The sequence below is a fragment of the Thalassophryne amazonica genome, chromosome 2 (genome assembly GCF_902500255.1).
Source record: "Thalassophryne amazonica chromosome 2, fThaAma1.1, whole genome shotgun sequence".
Lineage (NCBI taxonomy): Eukaryota > Metazoa > Chordata > Actinopteri > Batrachoidiformes > Batrachoididae > Thalassophryne > Thalassophryne amazonica.
The window spans coordinates 111184602-111207783 of NC_047104.1; the positions used below are offsets into that span (position 1 = coordinate 111184602).

Sequence of the window (23182 nt, forward strand, 5' to 3'; positions counted from 1 at the left end):
GCTGGGGTGACGGTTCATCTGGCAGCAGGACAATGACAATGTCCTTGAGTGGCCCAGCAAGAGCCCAGACCTGAATCTGATTGAACTTCTCTGGAGAGATCTGAAAATGGCTGTGCACCCACACTCCCCATCCAACCTGTTGGAGCTTGAGAGGTGCTGCACAGAGGAATGGACAAAACTGCCCAAAGATAGGTGCACCAAGCTTGTGGCATCATATTCAAGAAGACGTGAAGCTGTAATTACTACCAAAGGTGCATCAACAAAGTATTGAGCAAAGGTAGTGAATATTTATTTCCCAAAATAAAAAACAGATATTTTTATGTTGTCATTATGGGGTGCTGTGAGTAAAATTTTGAGGGGGAAAAAAAAATGATTTTACTCCATTTTGGAATAAGGCTTGATTAAAATAAAGCAAAATACAGTGCAGAAAATAATGAGCACAGAGTGCTTTCATATTGGAGTAGTTCAATTCAAATCAGGTAAATACGAGGTCTGTGATAAAACTAACGTACCTTTTTATTTTTTTCAAAAACTGTATGGATTTGAATCACGTGCGATTACATCAGACAACCTTAAACCCTCGTGCGCATGGATGAGTTTTTTCACAGAAAACCAGCTGAATTTCTCGAATGGTGTCCACTTCGATGTGCCTCACAGTTTTTGAAAAAAGTTTGATCAAGCAAAGCATCAGTCTCTCAGGAAGTTCTCAGACAAAGAGATTCTGACGGGAGGGGTGGACCACTCCTCACTCAAAGCCAGCCCACAGGCGAATGACGTAACCGACAGGCGTGAAAAAACTCTTGCATGCCCACGAGGGTTCAAGCTTGTCTGATGTAATCGCACGTGATTCAAATCCATATAGTTTTTGAAAAAAATAAAAAGGTCCGTTACTTTTCTCACAGAAATCGTAGTGTTGAAATGGTAGGATCACACACTTGACCTACTTTTTAAAGTACAAATTATTTTCCAGCTCAAGTTGGAGAATGTACTCACAGTTCCTTGAGTTTGGGAAGAGCCTCTATTGCTTTGGGAAAAGCCATGAGGTTGTTGAAATTAAGATCTCTGGGATGACAAAGAGACATAGGAGATCACAACTGTAATACATGTTGCTAAAACTATCACTCAAACTAAAAAAAAATCTACATTTCAGTTCTGTTCTGTTTGTTAACCTCTAAACCCTAGAGTCCCCAAATTTGGAGACTTGCCCTGTTTTGGAACATTTGAACACTCATAACTAACCAATGCTGACACCAACATACAATTATTATATATCAAAATGTCAAGCGAAGTCTCCTCTACAAAAGTATCCACTTCAATCACATATCAACTAACCACAGCTGAAACGCCAAGCAAATAAAGACATAAATCGGAATTAATTTTTTTGGAAAAAAAACCTCATTTACTCCTACCAAGTATTATTTACTTTCATTTTTTTTTTTTTTTTGCATCCATAACATCCCCTAGGACCTGTCTTTTAGCTAATCCAAACCTTTGCATTTTTGACCTTGTACAAGCTGAGAAATAAATCATAATGTAAGGGTATGTGATTTTGGTGAAATAGGCTCTAGGGCTTAAGGGGTTAATATACTGTCAACAAGTCACATACTTAACACAACACTGTTAACCAGAGGTCCCCACATAGAACACACACCTGACAGTTTCACTCTCTCACAACTGCACCAGAATCCAGGAGTCACTTGTCAATATACCTTTAGCACTATCAATGATACATCAAGCTAGTTGCACCCAGCTGAATACTCAGTGTGTTTTGGGAAACTGTTAAAATGCCCTTTATAACAATGTTAATAAAAACCCAATCCTAAATCTGTTTTATCTGATGCCCTAGACCTCCATCATGTTTCATTTAAATCAGTTAAGCAATTTTTGAGTAACTGACAATAATGTTGTAAAAAGTTGAATCTTGCAATATTCAAGAGAAATAAATTTCTGGATCCACTTCAAAATTTACTGGCCGATGTCCCATCACTGCATTGGATCAGAGGTGTCTGGGTAACCCTCCTAACAGTCAAACATGCAAACAAGCAAGTCCAAACACATAACCTCCACAGCAAAAAATAATAACCAATGATCAAAAAAAGTGACATGTGCCAACAGTGCTAAGTGATTCTTATAGCAACCGTTACAAACTGACTACTCTATTACTACTACTTTTCAAAAACATCCCCATGTGTGATACAACAAAAAACAGTGTTTTCCTGTTGTCTGTCATTTTAAATAGATACCAAAAATTGGAATGCCTTCAACTCATTCTAAGTGGAGGTCTACATTAGGGTTAGCTGCCACTGCGCTGCATTAAGAAATTATGAATATCAGATTAGAGTGGATCCCAACAGATAATTTAAAACCTCCTCAGACCATGATCAGGACACACTAGTCTGCTGCGGTTTTGTGTCTGTGTTATACAGTCACTGTTTGTCGTTGCGGAAGGTTGTCACCAAAGGATGTTTCATGGCTGTGTGGCAAAAGGAAATGAACAGTGGGAGGGCAGCTTTGATAACCATCGTGTACCCTGCTCTATTTACCCAGCAGCAATTAAAAGAGGAAGTGGACTCGATGTCTGGAGGACTGGAACAGAGGTGGGTGGAGAAGTGTTTTCTCTCTCTCTCTCTCTCTCTCACACACACACACACACACACACACACACACACACACACACACACACACACACACACACACACACACACACACACATCAAATATAACTGTAAAATTATGCACTTACAGTGTCTCCAGGTTGACTAATCCAGAAAAACAGTTTTCTCCTATCTCTTTGATTCTGTTGTTATGAAGATGCCTGGAAAATAAAGGCAATTTTAGACTATATTTGTCAGATTTTATTGTATAAAAAAGTTTGCACAACGGGTATATGTTTTATAACATGTTTTATAATCATTGTTGGTGCATACTGTTGGTTTAAGCGGAAGGCCAACTGGATACTATCACAATCCTTAAAACTAGACTTGCTTTGGGGGTTTTAATGCCACAGATACACTCAAAAAATAATTAATTACCTTAGATCTGGCTTCTTTATTTTGTGTGATATTGCAGAAAGCTTTCACTGCTTAAAAGATTCAAGGACTTTTCTTCCTGTTATTTCTGAAGTGTTTATACAAACCCTGCAGCACTAAAACTGAATGTGCTTGTCTATATGTGGCAGCACACATGTACCTGAGTGGAAATGTACAACAGCAGCCTTAAATATGTAATTTTGGAACAAATCCTTTAGCCTGGGCGCACCGTGTTACTGCTCGGAGTCAAGCAGCATTTTCAGTGTCACTGATTAAAAGTCAAATTCCAGTGGCTCACAAGGAACAACTCGTGTTTTGACTTACTGTTTCCAACAATAAAAACTACTGCTGTTGCAATTCCATGCATTAATTTCTGATAAACAACATAACTTGAATGAAATCTTACACAAGCAGAGAAGAGATTTAGTTAAAAGCAAGTAAGAATTAACCTCTGACTTCAATGAAGATGCTGATGGTGTTCTTAAAAAATGTAATGTATAAAATCACATTGTGACATTTGTGAAAATTTGTGTGTGTGTGTGGTGTGTACGCGCGTAAAGGTTACAGATCATTTGCACAGTACTTGCTTTTCACTTGACAAATACCCTGATCTCCATAACACCCAGTCATATGACTCAAACTCCTCCTTCAATAGCTCCCCAGGTCATTTTCGGAGGGTATTCTCAGCCACTGTGTCGGTTAGTTAAAGTTTTAAAACAGCACACCAGCAGGTTGTTCCTGTTGTGTTATTTTGAGGCTCTGAATTTGCATACAGTTTCCTAGGCTACCCTGGGGACACTTACACTGACGACTCTGAAACAACACAAGTTTCACTTTTATATGGCTTTCACTCTTCTTTTCGACAGACCATTTTCCCAAGTTGCATTTACAGGAAAGATTGTAACGGATAATGTCAGTGATTTCCACCTGATGTTCCATCACATAGATTTGTTGTATTAGGCTTTTCCTATGTGTTTCAGATAAGGTCTCTAAAATGATATGTTCATGTGATGCCTGCATGTCTCTTCTGTAAATTGCACAGTGTATGTGTGTCTGCCATTGCACATGTATAAAGAAGGCAATAGAGTAACAAGTTGGCAGGCTGGGGCACTTGCGTTCTAAATGGGTACTACAAAGTAACATGAAGCTGAAAATGAGAGGTGTTTTCCTCAATAGAAATAGTATCTGAACCAGGTCAGGTCTATGACTATGCATTGATGCTGCACACTGCCACATCCAACACATGGAAATACTATATCATGGGAACTGATATAGTATGGTGTTGATGAGTAAAACTGGCAACAGGTGAGTGATTACTGAATAAGTTGCAGGTGCATGATAAACAGTCTTAAAGCCAGGGGACTGAGACAGAATGAAGTGACGTGTCAAAGGACAGAGACAAACCGAGAAACACAGAAAGGCTCAAATACACAGGGGAAAACAGACAGGTAACCAGTAGATAAAACATAATATACCCACCACAAAACACAAAAACCCACAGTAAAATATTAAAAAAGCTGCCAACAAGGCCAGAACCAGGACACATCCAGGTTCTATGTGGGTATCACCATCGACTTACACAGTTGCGAGAATCCTCAGCACGGAGGCACCTGCAAACTAGATAATGGTCAGGGAAACATGACACATAACCATAGCATCACAACTGCTGCTATACAAGTAGTAAAATGCAAGTAGTACAGGTCACCTGGGTGCCACTCAGTACCTCCTCATTTGATACAAGGTTATTCCAGCAGTGCCCATGGACTTTCTGGAGTACCAAAGAAATGCAGTCATCATCTTATAATACTGGTTAGGGTCCAGGTCTCACAACAATACAGTAAGACCAGAAGCACGAGGACCCTAGAGACATAGACAGTTATCTTCCTGGAAAGAACTCAGCATCACCATACACCTCTGTCCAGTGATCTCATGACTCCACAAGCTTTTCCCAGACATTCCTCATCCTCATAGGCTGACCTTCCACAAACAACATCTTGTTTCTCAACAAGTCAACACATTGCCATTGCTGATGGCTGAGTCCAAGATAAATTGTGCAGTCACAAAACCCAGACACTCAACTCATCCTTCAACTTGTCCAGTGCTTAGAATAGGGTCCAGAGCACATCCCTGAAAAACCCCAGCATTCACTGGAGAGAAGTCAAAGACTCTACCTCCAGTCTGCACAGTACACACAGCACCTCTGTATAAACCAGCAATGATGTACAGATTAGTGTAGTTTTTTTTTTTTCTTGCTTACTGATTATGTTCATGTTGGATGTTTGAACTCTGCTCTGTGCTATGTAATGTGGTACACAGTGTGTCATTTCACGCAAAACATCCAAATAACAAGCTGACTGGAGAACACAGTTTAAACCAGAAATGAATTAAGAAACCAGCAGGGCCACACAACTGACTTTGATTATGCTTTAATCAGTAATCCCAACAGGACAGATTAATTAATTAGCTGTTTCACTGAGACTCGTACAAAGAACAATTCATTCATTCTACACTCAACAAAAATATAAACGCAACACTTTTGGTTTTGCTCCCATTTTGTAAGAGATGAACTCAAAGATCTAAAACTTTTTCCACATACACAATATCACCATTTCCCTCAAATACTGTTCACAAACCAGTCTAAATCTGTGATAGTGAGCACTTCTCCTTTGCTGAGATAATCCATCCCACCTCACAGATGTGCCATACCAAGATGCTGATTAGACACCATGATTAGTGCACAGGTGTGCCTTAGACTGTCCACAATAAAAGGCCACTCTGAAAGGTGCAGTTTTGTTTATTGGGGGGGGATACCAGTCAGTATCTGGTGTGACCATCATTTGCCTCATGCAGTGCAACACATCTCCTTCGCATAGAGTTGATCAGGTTGTCAATTGTGGCCTGTGGAATGTTGGTCCACTCCTCTTCAATGGCTGTGCAAAGTTGCTGGATATTGGCAGGAACTGGTACACGCTGTCGTATACGCCGGTCCAGAGCATCCCAAACATGCTCAGTGGGTGACATGTCCGGTGAGTATGCCGGCCATGTAAGAACTGGGACATTTTCAGCTTCCAAGAATTGTGTACAGATCCTTGCAACATGGGGCCGTGCATTATCCTGCTGCAACATGAGGTGATGTTCTTGGATGTATGGCACAACAATGGGCCTCAGGATCTCGTCACAGTATCTCTGTGCATTCAAAATGCCATCAATAAAATGCACCTGTGTTCTTCGTCCATAACAGACGCCTGCCCATACCATAACCCCACCGCCACCATGGACCACTCGATCCACAACACTGACATCAGAAAACCGCTCACTCACACGACGCCACACACGCTGTCTGCCATCTGCTCTGGACAGTGTGAACCGGGATTCATCCGTAAAGAGAACACCTCTCCAACGTGCCAAACACCAGCGAATGTGAGCATTTGCCCACTCAAGTCGGTTACGACGACGAACTGGAGTCAGGTCGAGACCCCGATGAGGACGACGAGCATGCAGATGAGCTTCCCTGAGACGGTTTCTGACAGTTTGTGCAGAAATTCTTTGGTTATGCAAACCGATTGTTTCAGCAGCTGTCCGAGTGGGTGGTCTCAGACGATCTTGGAGGTGAACATGCTGGATGTGGAGGTCCTGGGCTGGTGTGGTTACACGTGGTCTGCGGTTGTGAGGCTGGTTGGATGTACTGCCAAATTCTCTGAAACGCCTTTGGAGACGGCTTATGGTAGAGAAATGAACATTCAATACACGAGCAACAGCTTTGGTTGAGTGTATGTGTCAAACTTTACCAAAACAAAGGTATGTCACTCTAATTACATCACTACTGCTTCACTTTAAATTACGTTTCTTTGTTATAACGTGAAACACAACATGAAGACATTATTTGACATTAGACTGGGAGTGGGTTAAAAACATAGGGCAGCATTTATATAATGACATAACATACAGGTTTCAGCCCAAAAGGAAAAGTGGCTTAGGCCTCAATCCCACCAGGAAAAACAGTTGCTGCAGACCGTGGTGCCACCCAAACTAGCATGTACATTCACCTTGATATTAGGTAGGAACCACAAATCCCTGAAATGATTTGTGTCATAGATGACGACCAGGTCTGCAGCCACACAGAGGCAGTCAGACAGCAAGCGAGCATATCGAGTCACCTGCTATGGGTACATGAGCTTTCTAACTTTCGCTTTTTTTTGGGCAACACTACACAAACACGGTAACTTAAAAAAAAAGTGACCAGCTGAAATGCATCTACTAAATCGCAGAGAAAGAGGGATAAGAGTCCACCAACCTTAAAAAAAAAAAAAAACTTAAAAATGGTTAAATTTTACAAGTTGGGAAAAAAACATTTCAGCAAAATGTCAAGACTTTGGCCCGACCATGGTCGGACAAATAGACTATTTGTGCCTTATTCAGCCGACAATCAGGCAAACAGACATTTTGACACGGTTTTGCGTCCCCGGCTGCCGGGCGAATAGACTCGGCCCTCTACATGCACTTTAAGTCAAGTATTCATTGACAGGGTGTAGAGTGGATTTATCAGTGTGGCTTTTGTGGAAAAGCTACACTCCAGAGCCCAGTTTTTCACAGGCTGTGCTCACGTTCACATGCAGCCTGACTGACTGATGATTACACCGATGGCCTGCGCTTACGTTCCGGTGTCAAGTGAGTAATAATTATACAGGAAAGCAGAAAGGGATACACTAAATTTGACAATCTGTGCGATGGCGCAGCGACATTGTGCCATTGCTTAGAGAGAGCTGGACTGTTGATGTTGGTTGACCGTTCCAGGACCAGGATGGAACTAGGGCTGAAACGATTAGTCGAGTAATTCGAATAATTCGATTACAAAAAATGGTCGAGACAAATTCTGTGCCTCGAAGCTTCATTTAACGTTGCAGTACATATGCCAGGCCTGTGTGTGGCGCTGTAATGTCCCCAGAAAAACAAACAGAAGAAGAAGTAGAGCAAGCGCTAATCAAATTAGCACAAAAGCTACAGCTACAGCTACAACGTGACAAACAGAGGGAAATAAAGCCTTTTAGGGAAAATATCTTACTGTGCATTTAAACCAAAGCAGGGTGTTTGTTTTTTTTTTTAAAACAGTTTCGTCCGTGAGCGGCTCAGCACTGCCCTCACACAGCTCCATCCCGGCCACAGACAGTCTCTGGAAGAAGTCCACTCTTTCTTCTGTGTGACTCGCAATGAGTGTTTCACTTTTTTGGGCAACACACAATGCTTCACAAACACGGGGACTCAAATAAAATAATAATGATAAAAAACCCAGTGACTGCGAGGCTGCATGTTCAACCTCCAGCTGAAAATGAAAAGCATTGGCTGAATCGCAGAGTTTTAAAAAGAAATTCATGCAGGGACCCAGTCCATCGCCTTAATAAAAAAACAAATAAATAAAAACGGTTAAATTTTACAAGTTGGGGAAAACAAAAAAACAGAAAGCCACAACCCATCACCATTTCAGCAAAATGTCAAGACTTTGGCCCAACTTTGGCTGAGCTCCTGACACCAGGAAAGATCCAAAACTTGGAAAGATGTGAAAAAAATAAATAATAACGCAGTGACATTGTGCCATTACTTCGGGAGCGCCCTGGACTGTTAATATTTTAAAATGCAAAAGTACTTTTTATCCGATTACTCGATTAATCGCCAGAATAATCGATAGAATACTCGATTACTAAAATAATCGATAGGTGCAGCCCTAGATGGAACCTGCATTACTCCTTGTGAATCTGAGGTTAGACTAACAGTTGAAGTCTCCTCTCTAGTACCCCGGCATAGGCTTTCCCAGAGAGGCTGACAAGTGTGACTCCTCTATAACTGGAACACACTCTTTGGTCCCATTTTGAAAAGATAAGGAGCACCACCCCAGTTTGCCAATCCAGAGGTACTATCCCCAACTTCCATGCAACATTGTATCAGCGCATCAGCCATGACAGCCCAAAAGCATCCAGAGACTTCAGAAAGCTACTTAGTACAAGTCAAAAATTGTTTGAGTTCAAAATATATAATTGCTTCCAAACATAATGTAGCATAGTGCTGTTGTTCAGCTCTTCATATCATAACATTATATTTCAGCCTCTATAAATTTTAAGACCCAGGTGCTATACATTAGCAGAAATTGGGGGAAAAAAACACCTATACGAGGGCTGTCAATAAAGTAACAGTCCTTTTTATTTTTTTCAAAAACTATATGGATTTCATTCATATGTTTTTACGTCAGACATGCTTGAACCCTCGTGCGCATGCGTGAGTTTTTCCACGCCTGTCGGTGACGTCATTCGCCTGTGAGCACTCCTTGTGGGAGGAGTCGTCCAGCCCCTCGTCGGAATTCCTTTGTCTGAGAAGTTGCTGAGAGACTGGCGCGTTGTTTGATCAAAATTTTTTCTAAACCTGTGAGACACATCGAAGTGGACACGGTTCGAAAAATTAAGCTGGTTTTCAGTGAAAATTTTAACAGCTGATGAGAGATTTTGAGGTGATTCTGTCGCTTTAAGGACTTTTCACGGTGCGAGACGTCGCTCAGCGCTCTCAGGCGGCGTCATCAGCCTGTTCAAGCTGAAAACCTCCACATTTCAGGCTCTATTGATCCAGGACGTCGTGAGAGAACAGAGAAGTTTTAGAAGAAGTCGGTTTCAGCATTTTATCCGGATATTCCACTGTTAAAGGAGATTTTTTTAATGAAAGACGTGCGGACGGATCCGCGCGTCGGGACGCAGCCGACACGGTGCGGCGGCACAGGAAAAACACCTCCGTGTTGATAACCATTTGTAAAATCCAGGCGGCTTTTGATGGCTTTCAGTGGAGTGAGTATATGAGAAATTGTTTAACAGGCAGGACATGTTCCAACTGGTCCTTAAGGCTTTCAACAGAGGTGTTTTTCCTGTGGCGGATCCGCGCGTCGGGATGCAGCCGACGCGCGGATCTGTCCGCACGTCTTTCATTAAAAAAATCTCCTTTAACAGTGGAATATCCGGATAAAATGCTGAAACCGACTTCTTCTGAAACTTCTCTGTTCTCTCACGACATCCTGGATCAATAGAGCCTGAAATGTGGAGGTTTTCAGCTTGAACAGGCTGATGACGCCGCCTGAGAGCGCTGCACGACGTCTCGCACCGTGGGAAGTCCTTAAAGCGACAGTCTCACCTCAAAATCTCTCATCAGCCGTTAAAATTTTCACTGAAAACCAGCTTAATTTTCGAACCGTGTCCACTTCGATGTGTCTCACAGGTTTAGAAAAAATTTGATCAAACAACGCGCCAGTCTCTCAGCAACTTCTCAGACAAAGGAATTCCGACGAGGGGCTGGACGACTCCTCCCACAAGGAGTGCTCACAGGCGAATGACGTCACCGACAGGCGTGGAAAAACTCACGCATGCGCACGAGGGTTCAAGCATGTCTGACGTAAAAACATATGAATGAAATCCATATAGTTTTTGAAAAAATAAAAAGGACCGTAACTTTATTGACAGCCCTCGATATAATATATATATATAGATATATATATATATATACTCAACAAAAATATAAACGCAACACTTTTGGTTTTGCTCCCATTTTGTATGAGATGAACTCAAAGATCTAAAACTTTTTCCACATACACAATATCACCATTTCCCTCAAATATTGTTCACAAACCAGTCGAAATCTGTGATAGTGAGCACTTCTCCTTTGCTGAGATAATCCATCCCACCTCACAGGTGTGCCATACCAAGATGCTGATTAGACACCATGATTAGTGCACAGGTGTGCCTTAGACTGCCCACAATAAAAGGCCACTATGAAAGGTGCAGTTTTGTTTTATTGGGGGGGGATACCAGCAGTATCTGGTGTGACCACCATTTGCCTCATGCAGTGCAACACATCTCCTTCGCATCATCCGTGAAGAGAACACCTCTCCAACGTGCCAAACGCCAGCAAATGTGAGCATTTGCCCACTCAAGTCGGTTACGATGACGAACTGGAGTCAGGTCGAGACCCTGATGAGGACAACGCGCATGCAGATGAGCTTCCCTGAGACGGTTTCTGACAGTTTGTGCAGAAATTCTTTGGTTATGCAAACCGATTGTTTCAGCAGCTGTCTGAGTGGCTGGTCTCAGACGATTTTGGAGGTGAACATGCTGGATGTGGAGGTCCTGGGCTGGTGTGGTTACATGTGGTCTGCGGTTGTAAGGCTGGTTGGATGTACTGCCAAATTCTCTGAAACGCCTTTGGAGACGGCTTATGGTAGAGAAATGAACATTCAATACACGAGCAACAGCTCTGGTTGACATTCCTGCTGTCAGCATGCCAATTGCACGCTCCCTCAAATCTTGCGACATCTGTGGCATTGTGCTGTGTGATAAAACTGCACCTTTCAGAGTGGCCTTTTATTGTGGGCAGTCTAAGGCACACCTGTGCACTAATCATGGTGTCTAATCAGCATCTTGATATGGCACACCTGTGAGGTGGGATGGATTATCTCAGCAAAGGAGAAGTGCTCACTTTTAGACTGGTTTGTGAACAATATTTGAGGGAAATGGTGATATTGTGTATGTGGAAAATGTTTTAGATCTTTGAGTTCATCTCATACAAAATGGGAGCAAAACCAAAAGTGTTGCGTTTATATTTTTGTTGAGTATATATATATATATATATATATATATATATATTTTTTTTTTTATTATTATTATTATTTATTTATTTATTTATTTTTTTTGCCTTTTCAACCTGTTTTATGTCAACCACGGCACCTGATGGTGCGGGGGTGAAAGGTGCTGCGCTGCGGCTGAAGAGGACTGTAGCTGCTGTGCTCCGGCTTAGTTTCACCTCTGCAAACAGGCACTGCCCAATCAAATTTATTCTACTTTCATATTGCAGTAACGAGTAACAAAGCTGGATAAGGGAAATTTATCGGAATAAAAGTCTACATTTTGTTGAAGAAATGTAGTGGAGTAAAAGTAAGTCACCAGAAATGTAAATAACAAAATAAAATACATATACATCAGTGTTTCTACTTCGTTACATTACAACACTCTTAATTATACACTATATAATTGTTTCTAGGCTGAACAACACCTTAAATTCCTGTTTGTACATACTGAGCACAATGACAAATGGAGGACTGGAATACCCAGAAAGAGGTCTGAACTTCAATATGATTACAGTTATTGCAATCACACTGAACAAATAATAATCCAACACAATACTTACAGCACAACCAGACTGGTGAGGTTTGCAAAAGCATTGTCTGGTATGTTAGAGATGCTGTTGAGGGCCAATGTGAGAGCCTGTAGGTTAGCTTGATGTCTCAAAGAACCAATGGGAACCTTCGTCAGATTGTTATCATCCAACCAGAGGTGGCGTAGTTGCTGAAGGCCTTCAAAGCTGTCCTCTGGAACTGTGGTAATATGATTTGCATCCAGGCGACTGCAGAATGGAAGGAGGGGAGGACAAAATAGATACAATTAATTCATGTGATGTTTTAAATAGACAAAAACTGCCACCGATCTTTAAACTATGTTTGTCCTGAGCTCATTAGTGTGGAACCACTGACATAGTCTATTAGTTGAACACTATTCACCTACATATTGTTACTATAGAATATTACTGATGATGTTTTAAGGGCCTTGACCGCACATGACCTTTTTACCCATCTTCCTTCCTTATACCACTTTTGGTGGTTAATGGCCACTACAGACTAGGAGCATCCAACAAGAGCTGTGGTTCTGGAGATGCTCTGGCCCAGTTGTCAAGCCATCACAATTTGGTGCTTGTCAAAGTTAGTCAAGTATTTATGGATCCTCATTTTTCTTGCTTCCAACACATCAACAAAATGTTAACTTGCTGCCTCATATATCCCACCCACTGGCAAGTGCTATTGTTATGACATAATCTATGTTTTTTATTTATTACTTGTCAGTGAGCCCAGTATTATGGCTGACCGGTGTAATGTCCAGCATACATACTATGTAACACACATACTTATATTACAAAATTATTGTAGAGGTTGATGTTTGTATTTGGTCAGCACTGTGTCAACATGACCCCACAGGTCTCCAAAGAGTTTATTGTCAACAACTTCACAATATTAACTATATATACACTGTATTACAGCAACAGTTTCAAGTTTCAGCCCATGATTAAAATTAGGTTTGTCTCCTGTCACTGACTTCACTGACCCTGTAAACAGAAATGTATGAAATATACAATGAATTTCTGACCAAGAGCTACTGAAAACAAACCAAAAATGTATTTATCAATATTACAAATGTGCATTGTTGGTTTTACTATGACACTACTGTTTTCTGCTGCTATCCTCCCTCACAAAATGTCTCACCCCCCCTCAAAATTCCTTAAGTGTCTGGTCTGCATGAAAAACACTTCTGACTGCCATTTCGCTCTCTAAGGCTTTATACAAACTTAAGTCTTGGCTCTGTCAAAGCATATTACTTCAGCTGTAGACCTTAAAACCCTCACACAGAAAAGACATCTGGTAAAGAGAAAACCAGCAGGTAAGGGAGGGAAAGTAAAGGACATGTAAAAAAAAAAAGAAAGAGAGAAAGAGAAAGAGAGAGAGAGGGGGGGGGGGGAATAAGGGACAAGAGGAGAGACATGATAGCTAAAAAAAAAAAAAAACTGGCTGCATTTCCCAAATTGTCTGTCAAACACAAAAGCTGAGCAAATGGACTTCTTGCACAAATGGAGTCATGTGCACATTATGGTCACAATGAAAGTGACAATCAGTCATTATCAAAAAAGAACAGAAAGAATAAAGATGAGCAAGGCAGACAAATTGGACAAGGATGACAGTGACGAGTACATATGTATGCAGAAGAAACACAAACAAAAGATATAAACGAGATAGAGAAATTAATAAATAAAGAGAAGAAAGCTGCAGATCTGCTGACTAAGACTGACCTACATTTGTATAGCACAAATTGCTGCAGTACAAATAAAACACCCAGAATATGTGCAACCACTCTGATGTGACGACAATGTTTCAACTAAGTAATGCAGAATTCATCTATTCATCCTGAAGAAATACACACTTATCTTTTGTTCTAAGGAAATTTAACATTAATATAACATGTAAAGTGTTGTACCAATGTCATATATGAAACAAAGTGAAATTTCATCTTAGGGATTTTTCACAAATGAAAGTTACATCCAAGGTCAATAACAAGGTTTCATTGTTAGTTCTTTTGTTGTTTTTCCACATGGTAACTATGCAAGCACTCCACATGTTTCCACAAGCTGACACATGTCCTGTCATCCTCAGCCACGTGAGCTGCAGCTTCACACACCTACCATTAATTTGTTTGTCGACAGACATGCAACTGACGTCAGCATACTGTCAATTCAAACTTGAATATTAGTCTGAATCAATACAGAACACTGTATGCAGGTCCAGTTTAGTTCATTTTGTTGCTGTTATAACAGTATTACGATGCATTACTAGCAGTAGCAACAATTTCACATTTAATTAAAAAAATACTTCTAATTTGCCAAATGAACAACCTTGGAGTGCATAAACTGTTGCTGCAGACAGGAAAGGAGAAAAATAAAGCAAATAAATAAGGGAGTCACACTGATTATGAGCACCTGCATATGACCTTGAACTGAAATTGGCTTGAATTAAAGAACACTGTCTGAACATATTCTGTTGGTTTTCTGCATTTGGGGTCACATCAGAACCTGACCATAACACCTTCACACATATAACTTATCTTCTTGCCCAAGAAGACAGGACAGAAATCTTTCCCCATTAAATTACAAATTAACTGCACCTCCTAAACTGTGCACCTCAAGTGAGGTATGATGGGGGAGAATGCCATATATGTGCCATATATTCCTAATAAAATGAATTAAAAGTGTAAAAAGCATAGTAACATACTATGCCATACTATACTATCTATACTATGCTAGCCATACAAAAGGGAAAATAAGTGCGTCTTAAGTCTGGACTTGAAAGTCTCTATACCAGTGGTCTTCAAACTATTCCAGAAAGGGCCGAGAGGGTGTAGGTTTTCTTTGCAGCTACTGAATCCAGCAGGTGATTTCACTGATGAACTCATCCCACCTGCTCCAAGTGATGTTAATCAGTGAAATCACTTGCTGAAGTCAGTGGCTGCAAAGAAAACCAGCACCCTCTCCGCCCTTTCTGGAATAGTTTGGAGACTACTGCTCTACACAATCTGACTGTTTTATTGATGCAGGGAGCTCATTCCACAGAACAGGTGTGCGATAAACAAAAGCTCTGTGACCTACACACTTTTTATTCACCCTAGGGACACAAAGTAGTCCTGCACCCTGAGAATGCAGAGCCCGGGCTGGTACATAGAGTTTAATTACGTCAGCTAAGTAGGGAGGTGCCAGCCTGTGAACAATTTTATAGGCTAGTAGCAGAACCTTAAAATCTGATCTCACTGGGACAGGAAGCCAGTGAAGAGATGCCAAAATGGGTGTAAAGTGGTCAAACTTTCTGCTTTGTGTCAAAAGTCTGGCAGCAGCATTTTAAACCAACTGGACACCCCTAATGCTGGACTGCGGCAAACAAGAAAATAGAACACTCCAGTAGTCCAATCTAGAAGAGACAATGCACGACAGAACGCACATTGGTATGGGATAATAGCTCCTCAGTGCCTGAAGTAAGGGACCATTTGCTCCATATGACGGCCTTTCTCAGACATCAATATGCCTATGTGAAGCAGAATAAATTAAAGTAATTCAAGATTTGTAATGTTTTGAAATCTACTGTAAACGCCACAACTTGAGGCAATTAAACTTAAATATGATGTAAACTTCATTTTTCATTTGATACATTTCATGTCGTTTTATGTTATGCGTAGGTCATAAATAATGTTTAAAGGGTTAAAAACACATTAATATTTGATATGCATAGCATTTGGTTCCTTCTTCAAAACTGACACAGTGGCTTTAGTCCAATGAGGCAGAGAGCTGTGTCAGATGATTTAACACCGTGAGACAGCGTGTAAATGTAAATTTACACACAGTGGCTTTAGTCCAGTGAGGCGAAGAGCTGTGTCAAGCAGTTTTTCTGTCAACTTGACAGTTTTTTGCTTTCAAAATTACTGAGTGCATTACTTTTTTTTCAACAATATAACCACTTTTATAACTGTTTTATTTGAACAACAGCTGAACCTGGACTGATTTAATTGTAAAACCTGCTCTTTAAAGGATAAAACCTGGATGAAAATCTTTCTGAATCATAGTTTTTCATACCTTCCTGTTTCACAAAGTCAGGCTCTGTGCTTAAACACTGATTGTTTAAGATCATTAAGTTGGTCCGCTAGCTTAATGACCGTTTAGCGCTGATGTCCGCTGCTCCCACAAATGATCATGTGATCATTTGGAAATTAGATGAAAACTGTAACTTTGGGTTTCATGTGAAAAAATGAGTAAACATCCCCTCTACTCTCTTCTCCCTCCCCTGCCCTCGTTTCAAAGAAACACAGACTTTTCTGTGGAGCTTTTTGTAAACATGAAGCTGTTAATCTAAAAATATAACGCAATGAAAAATACCCTCGGCCATATGAGCACTGTCTTTTTTATAAGCCACAGCCACAAAGCAAGATAGTCCGGTCCATAAGTATTTGGGCAATAATTTTATAATTTATTTATTTGCCTTCTGTACACCACCACAATGGACTTCAATGAAATGATCACGTTTGCTTGTAGTGTAAGATGTTCGTTTTAATTTAAGGGGTTTCAAAAAATAATTAACTGTTTCAGAATTACAATTGTAATTTGTAATTAATTAGGGGCAGGAATCTTGAAGCACCACAAGATTCAATTCAACTACAATTCAGAGGGCTGCAATTTCAATCAATCAATCAATCAATTTTTTTATATAGCGCCAAATCACAACAAACAGCCGCCCCAAGGCGCTCCACACTGCAAGGCAAGGCCATACAATAATTATGTAAAACCCCAACGGTCAAAACGACCCCCTGTGAGCAAGCACTTGGCTACAGTGGGAAGGAAAAACTCCCTTTTAACAGGAAGAAACCTCCAGCAGAACCAGGCTCAGGGAGGGGCAGTCTTCTGCTGGGACTGGTTGGGGCTGAGGGAGAGAACCAGGAAAAAGACATGCTGTGGAGGGGAGCAGAGATCGATCACTAATGATTAAATGCAGAGTGGTGCATACAGAGCAAAAAGAGAAAGAAACAGTGCATCATGGGAACCCCCCAGCAGTCTACGTCTATAGCAGCATAACTAAGGGATGGTTCAGGGTCACCTGATCCAGCCCTAACTATAAGCTTTAGCAAAAAGGAAAGTTTTAAGCCTAATCTTAAAAGTAGAGAGGGTGTCTGTCTCCCTGATCTGAATTGGGAGCTGGTTCCACAGGAGAGGAGCCTGAAAGCTGAAGGCTCTGCCTCCCATTCTACTCTTACAAACCCTAGGAACTACAAGTAAGCCTGCAGTCTGAGAGCGAAGCGCTCTATTGGGGTGATATGGTACTACGAGGTCCCTAAGATAAGATGGGACCTGATTATTCAAAACCTTATAAGTAAGAAGAGGAATTTTAAATTCTATTCTAGAATTAACAGGAAGCCAATGAAGAGAGGCCATATGGGTGAGATATGCTCTCTCCTTCTAGTCCCCGTCAGTACTCTAGCTGCAGCATTTTGAATTAACTGAAGGCTTTTTAGGGAACTTTTAGGACAACCTGATAATAATGAATTACAATAGTCCAGCCTAGAGGAAATAAATGCATGAATTAGTTTTTCAGCATCACTCTGAGACAAGACCTTTCTGATTTTAGAGATATTGCGTAAATGCAAAAAAGCAGTCCTACATATTTGTTTAATATGCGCTTTGAATGACATATCCTGATCAAAAATGACTCCAAGATTTCTCACAGTATTACTAGAGGTCAGGGTAATGCCATCCAGAGTAAGGATCTGGTTAGACACCATGTTTCTAAGATTTGTGGGGCCAAGTACAATAACTTCAGTTTTATCTGAGTTTAAAAGCAGGAAATTAGAGGTCATCCATGTCTTTATGTCTGTAAGACAATCCTGCAGTTTAGCTAATTGGTGTGTGTCCTCTGGCTTCATGGATAGATAAAGCTGGGTATCATCTGCGTAACAAATTTGATTTGATTTAACAAATAATTTGATTATACAATGATTATTGATGCATCTTGATGCATGCTTTTTTTGTATACAGGATTAATTTTTTCCACACAGTTTAACTACTTGGTTCTTTTCAAAGCAAAGTATTTGTAATGATCAATAATTAATTTTCATTCAATATATTCTTTAACAGCTCAGCCATATTTGAACTTGGGTGGCTCTCATTCACTGATTCAAAATTCTAAAACCCAGGATGGCTGTAGGCCCCCCAGCTCACCTGCTAAAGCTGCATGTGTAAGCCTGAATTCATGTGGACTGGCTGTGTTTGGATTATTACCACACCAGTAAACTAAAAGTTAAAACATGTTTGTGCACCTCATCATGATGCACTAGTGGCTGAATGTGTTTCTACAGGTAAAACTGGAGTTTCATCAGAAAAGGCATCAGAGGTAAAACTTTTGCCAAATCCAAATGCAGATCTGTACTGTCTCTGCTGTGGTGACTCTGAACAAATGGGGGCAGCCAAAAGGAGAAACAGCAATTTTTAGGAAAATCCTCCTCTGATCACACTGATCCTATGGTTATCAGTATCTATGTCCTGTATATCACTGATATAATGAAACTGTTTGAGCATATCTGTGATTCCACACTGCAATCCGTAAAGGCTCTCTGGCTTTCAGGTACAGGGCTAGATGTGCTGTCTGGGGACCACCTGGAGGCATGGACACAAATTAACATCACCAACAAGACAATGCAATTCTTCCTCACAGAGACATAAATGCACAGAGAACAGCCAAATATTCAGAGTTCTAGTCACCCAATTATTTTGTCAAAATGTTTCATTTATTTATGTATTTATTTACTTTTACAGACCACAGCAACAGCGCTCAAAGTTCCGCAATAACTGCTAGATGGAACAGTGCACTTGAAGTTCAAACACTCTTTGAATTTTTCAGCAGACAATTCCCTGTATGTGTGAAAGTATGTCAGAGATGACTTACAGAGACTGAAGAGAGTGAAGGTTCCTTAGTGGTGCACTCGGCACAGTTTTCAGCTGATTATTCTGGAGCATCCTGAAGGTAAAGTCCAAAATGAAGATGTTTAAGTCAATACACCATTTATCTCTTCAAGAATCTAAAACATCATAAAATAAAAGTAAGAATGCATTAAAATCAGAGTATGTTAATGAGCATATTTTAAACATCATTTATTTATCGATCATAGAGCAGAGGCGATTTCTCTCAAACTGCAAGGGAAGCTCAGCTTCCCCTAAAATGTCAAAAATTGAATGGTCAAATGTGTACAGTTGTGTAACATTTCATTGACTACAATGTGTTAGAACAAGTCCCTCCCACCCAGGGTAGGGTTTCATAAAGCAACCTAATCTTTCAGTCTACTAAACTTTCTTAGAGGACTACGGTTAGTCACCCAACATTATCTGTCTAATCACTGTTTCACACTGATGGTTAAACCTGTAGCTTAGCTGTCTTACCTTAGTCAACTGTTTTCACAGGCATAACAGCCTCGCACATGCCATTGCTGAGAGATGGCTCCATGCGCAACAGTTCTCTTTACTTACTGGTTGGTCGTTGTCATGAACTATCCAGCCTTTGTTTCGTTAAGTGGCTATATTAACATTTACAAACTAATATGAACTGCAGAATGACGTGCTTAGCACTTAGCCTAGCAGTTTCACTCTTCAGTTTCTTCTTCTACATTTTTGTCAACCTTTTTATGTACACAACGCTGCTCAGAAGCCCGGTGGCTCATGTGACAACTGTCACAAACACATCATGACAGTCATCTGCTGCAACCACAGCCAAAAGCAAAGGAAGATCTTTTGAAGGAATATGAGCGATGTTGGGTGCTTCTGAGTGTTCCATCAAGTGGTGGTAGATGGTAGCTGCCATTTGTTGAGGTAAGACATTCATGTTTTATAGACTAAAATAAGATTAGCCTCCACTGTGCCAGGCTAAAAAGTTATTCGGGTAACGTGAAACTTCAGCCGACTAAGTGCTTTGTGTAACTAATGTAAAAAAAAAAAAAAAAAAAACTAGTCAACTAAGTGAGTTTATTCGACTAAACAAGATTAGACTGCTTTATGAAACTGGGCACAGGTCACAAACTTTTTGTCACCCTTCCCTCTGGCAAGAGGCTGAGGTTCATCAGGACCAAATTCTCAAGGCACAAAAACAGCTTCTTTCCATCCGCAGCTACACTAATAAATAATACCAGAGACCTTCACTTACCCTGCCACTCCACACTACCATAATGCACAGATTGTTCATCCCTGCACTGAAAGATACCATACATCTGTACTTCAATCACCTGTTTTTGCACAGTCCCATTTCAATACGTTATATTTATTTAACAGTGAATATAGTTTTGCCTATTTGACTCTTTTACTTCTTACAGAATTCTTTCTTTTCTTGTCTTTTTCTTAATGTTTATGCAGCAATAACACCAGATCCAATTCCTCGTATGTGCGAACTTACTTGGCAATAAATTCAATTCTGATTCTGATTCTACAAATTAGTGGGAAAAGAAAGCTTTGTCCCAGTTAACTGTTGCATTTTCACAATCTGACTTTTGACAATTGAAATGTATAAACAAAGATGCCAGTAGCTTCCATGGAAGCTACTGACCTTGATCTTTCTTGGTTAAATTCTACATAGTCAATGAAGTATTATCAAGTGTTGCAATGTAATTTTGAAATATTTCTCATTTTGGTTAGCCAAAAATAATAATTTGGGACATACAGTACTGTGCTCATTTCAGGTATTGATAATGTCGTAGATATCCAATTGAGACCCAGTAATGCATTTTTGTCCTCTACAAGGGACAAGAGTTTCACAGCTCTATTTCAAAAGTTTTAGTCAGAGACACTATTACTTTGTGTACCCCGCTTCATGTCCTATGACTGCTTGGGATGGGATCCTGCTCCCCTGTGACCCTTGATTGGTGTAAGTGGGTACAGAAAGTAAAAATAAGCCCCTTCAGCTGCACCCTTGTTTGTCACTCAGGGTCACCACAGCAGATCCAAAGTGAATCTGCATCTTGATTTGGCACAAGTTTTATACCGGGCGCCCTTCCTGACAAATTATATGGTGAAATGTGGCAGGGGTGGGGTTTGAACTGGGAACTTTCAGCACTAACCACTTCGCCATTTCTATACCCACTTGTCCTGCAAGTGGGTATAGAAAGTAAATAAATTAATCTTTCTCTTTTTTTTGCAATTTTCTGTTATTATTTGCAAGTTTTACACCTTCCAAATAAATAAATACATTTTGTTTTAAATTTTAAAAAGAGGATTATGCCTTCATCGTTGAGTTCAGTCAAATAGAAAAAAACATTTAATTTTTGTTGGTAAAGAAGGTTTGGATATTTTGTTTAGATTTTCTATCCCCAATGGGGGGAAAATTACATTTACATTACACACAACAATTACCTTTTCATTAAACGTCTGGAGTCGAAAATTAGGCTCTTTTCGTCACAATATCACGAACCAATAGATTAATGTATATTTCGTGCTGCTGAAGCACAACTTGCTGTGAGACTGGGTTGAGTAAATCACAGTTTTAATTATCTGCAGAAAATGATGGACCCACTTTTTCTAAATATATGGTTTGAGTCACACTGCTAAAATGATGGCTTTTCATTTCTATTCAGTGATATAGTCATAGTTCCATGTGAATGAAGCACTGAGAAGGTAATAATCTATACTATGCGTGCCCCATGCCTTGTGATGGACTGGTGTCCTGTCTGGGGTATACCCTGCCTCACACCCTATGATTGCTGGCACTGACCACCCCAACAAGGGACCTTTGATTGGAGTGAGTGGGTGTACAGAAAATGAATGGATGCCTACCCTGCCTCTTTTTTGTGTTGTATCTGTATGCACGTTGTATCTTGGGCACCTTTATATCAACAATACCTTTTAACATCTTTGCTCTGTCCATAATTAACAAGGTAACACTTTGTATCTGGCTGTGACATACACAACATATTTTTACACTGGGTTTGTAAGTAATGGTGTTAGTCTTTCACTCAGACACTTGGTACAATTAAGGAAAAGTGCATTAAACCTATTTCACATCAATGTAAATTGTATGTTATCTGTAGGGTGGCAATAACTGACAGGACCACAATGTTACCACAAAATTGCAGTATTTTCTTTTTCCTGCAGCAGGAAAACCTCAGTGACTGTGCGTGTGTGTGAGTGTGTGTGCGCACACGTGTGTGGCAGCAGAAGCAGGGAGAGTGTATGCTTACAGGACTTTGAGCTGATGCAGTCCAGACAGGGCGTCAGGGTGAATGAATGACAGGTCATTCCCTGCAAGGCGCCTGTGTGGAGACAGAGCCACAATTACACTTTATAAATTTCCTCCCTACTGGTTATTTTTTAAGGTAGGGAAGTGTATTTTCTGCACAAATACACCACACAGAATTAATTTTATTCATTCATATGGTCATGCACACTGTTGAAAACAGCTATAAAAGTACTACAAGGTGCCTGAGGTGTCAGTGACATGTGTTCATGTCGTGGCCTGTTCTCACTTCCCCTGTCACCCACAACAGATTAAAACTAATCCTGATATGCCCCTCCTCCTGAAGTCCTTTCATAAGACACCCAACCATTGCTGCTTTGTGTTGCTCAGGATCATTATTTAAGCAGATGGTGAAAACATTGCAAAAACAAGCAAAAAGTAATATGCAACATTAACTGTATTAACTGTTTGCATTTGACAGCTGTTTCTGTCCTCACGTAGGATATTTGAGGGTGAGGATGGGCCTCCCTTCCTTTTTAGAAACAGGAAATGTAAAGGAAACAGGGGTGTAAATAAGTCGAGAGCAGGCTGACTGGGGCAGCGAGCCATGGTACACTATCTGGGCTGAAAGATTAGCAACAGATTTATCACTCTGTAACTCGAGTCTAGGCAGGCTGAAGTCCCTGCAACAGGAGACACTTGGTGAGAGCTTGACAACCTAACCTGACTCTGAGAGAGCCACATACCTGACATGGAAAATCAAAAGGGGCCTTGTGTGAGTAGGTATG

The 23182-nt window shown here is 40.5% G+C and overlaps 1 protein-coding gene across 1 annotated transcript in view; it reads right to left on the reverse strand.

Annotated features, from left to right (window-relative positions):
- Window positions 1–23182, reverse strand: part of lgr4 (leucine-rich repeat containing G protein-coupled receptor 4) — a 147225-nt gene that overhangs the window by 51031 nt on the left and 73012 nt on the right. Inside the window, exons 3-7 of the mRNA XM_034191843.1 lie at window positions 22399–22470; window positions 19128–19199; window positions 12239–12454; window positions 2743–2814; window positions 994–1062 (exon numbers count right to left, since the gene is read on the reverse strand). Of these exons, the coding sequence (XP_034047734.1) occupies window positions 994–1062; window positions 2743–2814; window positions 12239–12454; window positions 19128–19199; window positions 22399–22470 (501 nt within the window). The remainder of the gene's footprint in view (window positions 1–993; window positions 1063–2742; window positions 2815–12238; window positions 12455–19127; window positions 19200–22398; window positions 22471–23182) is intronic.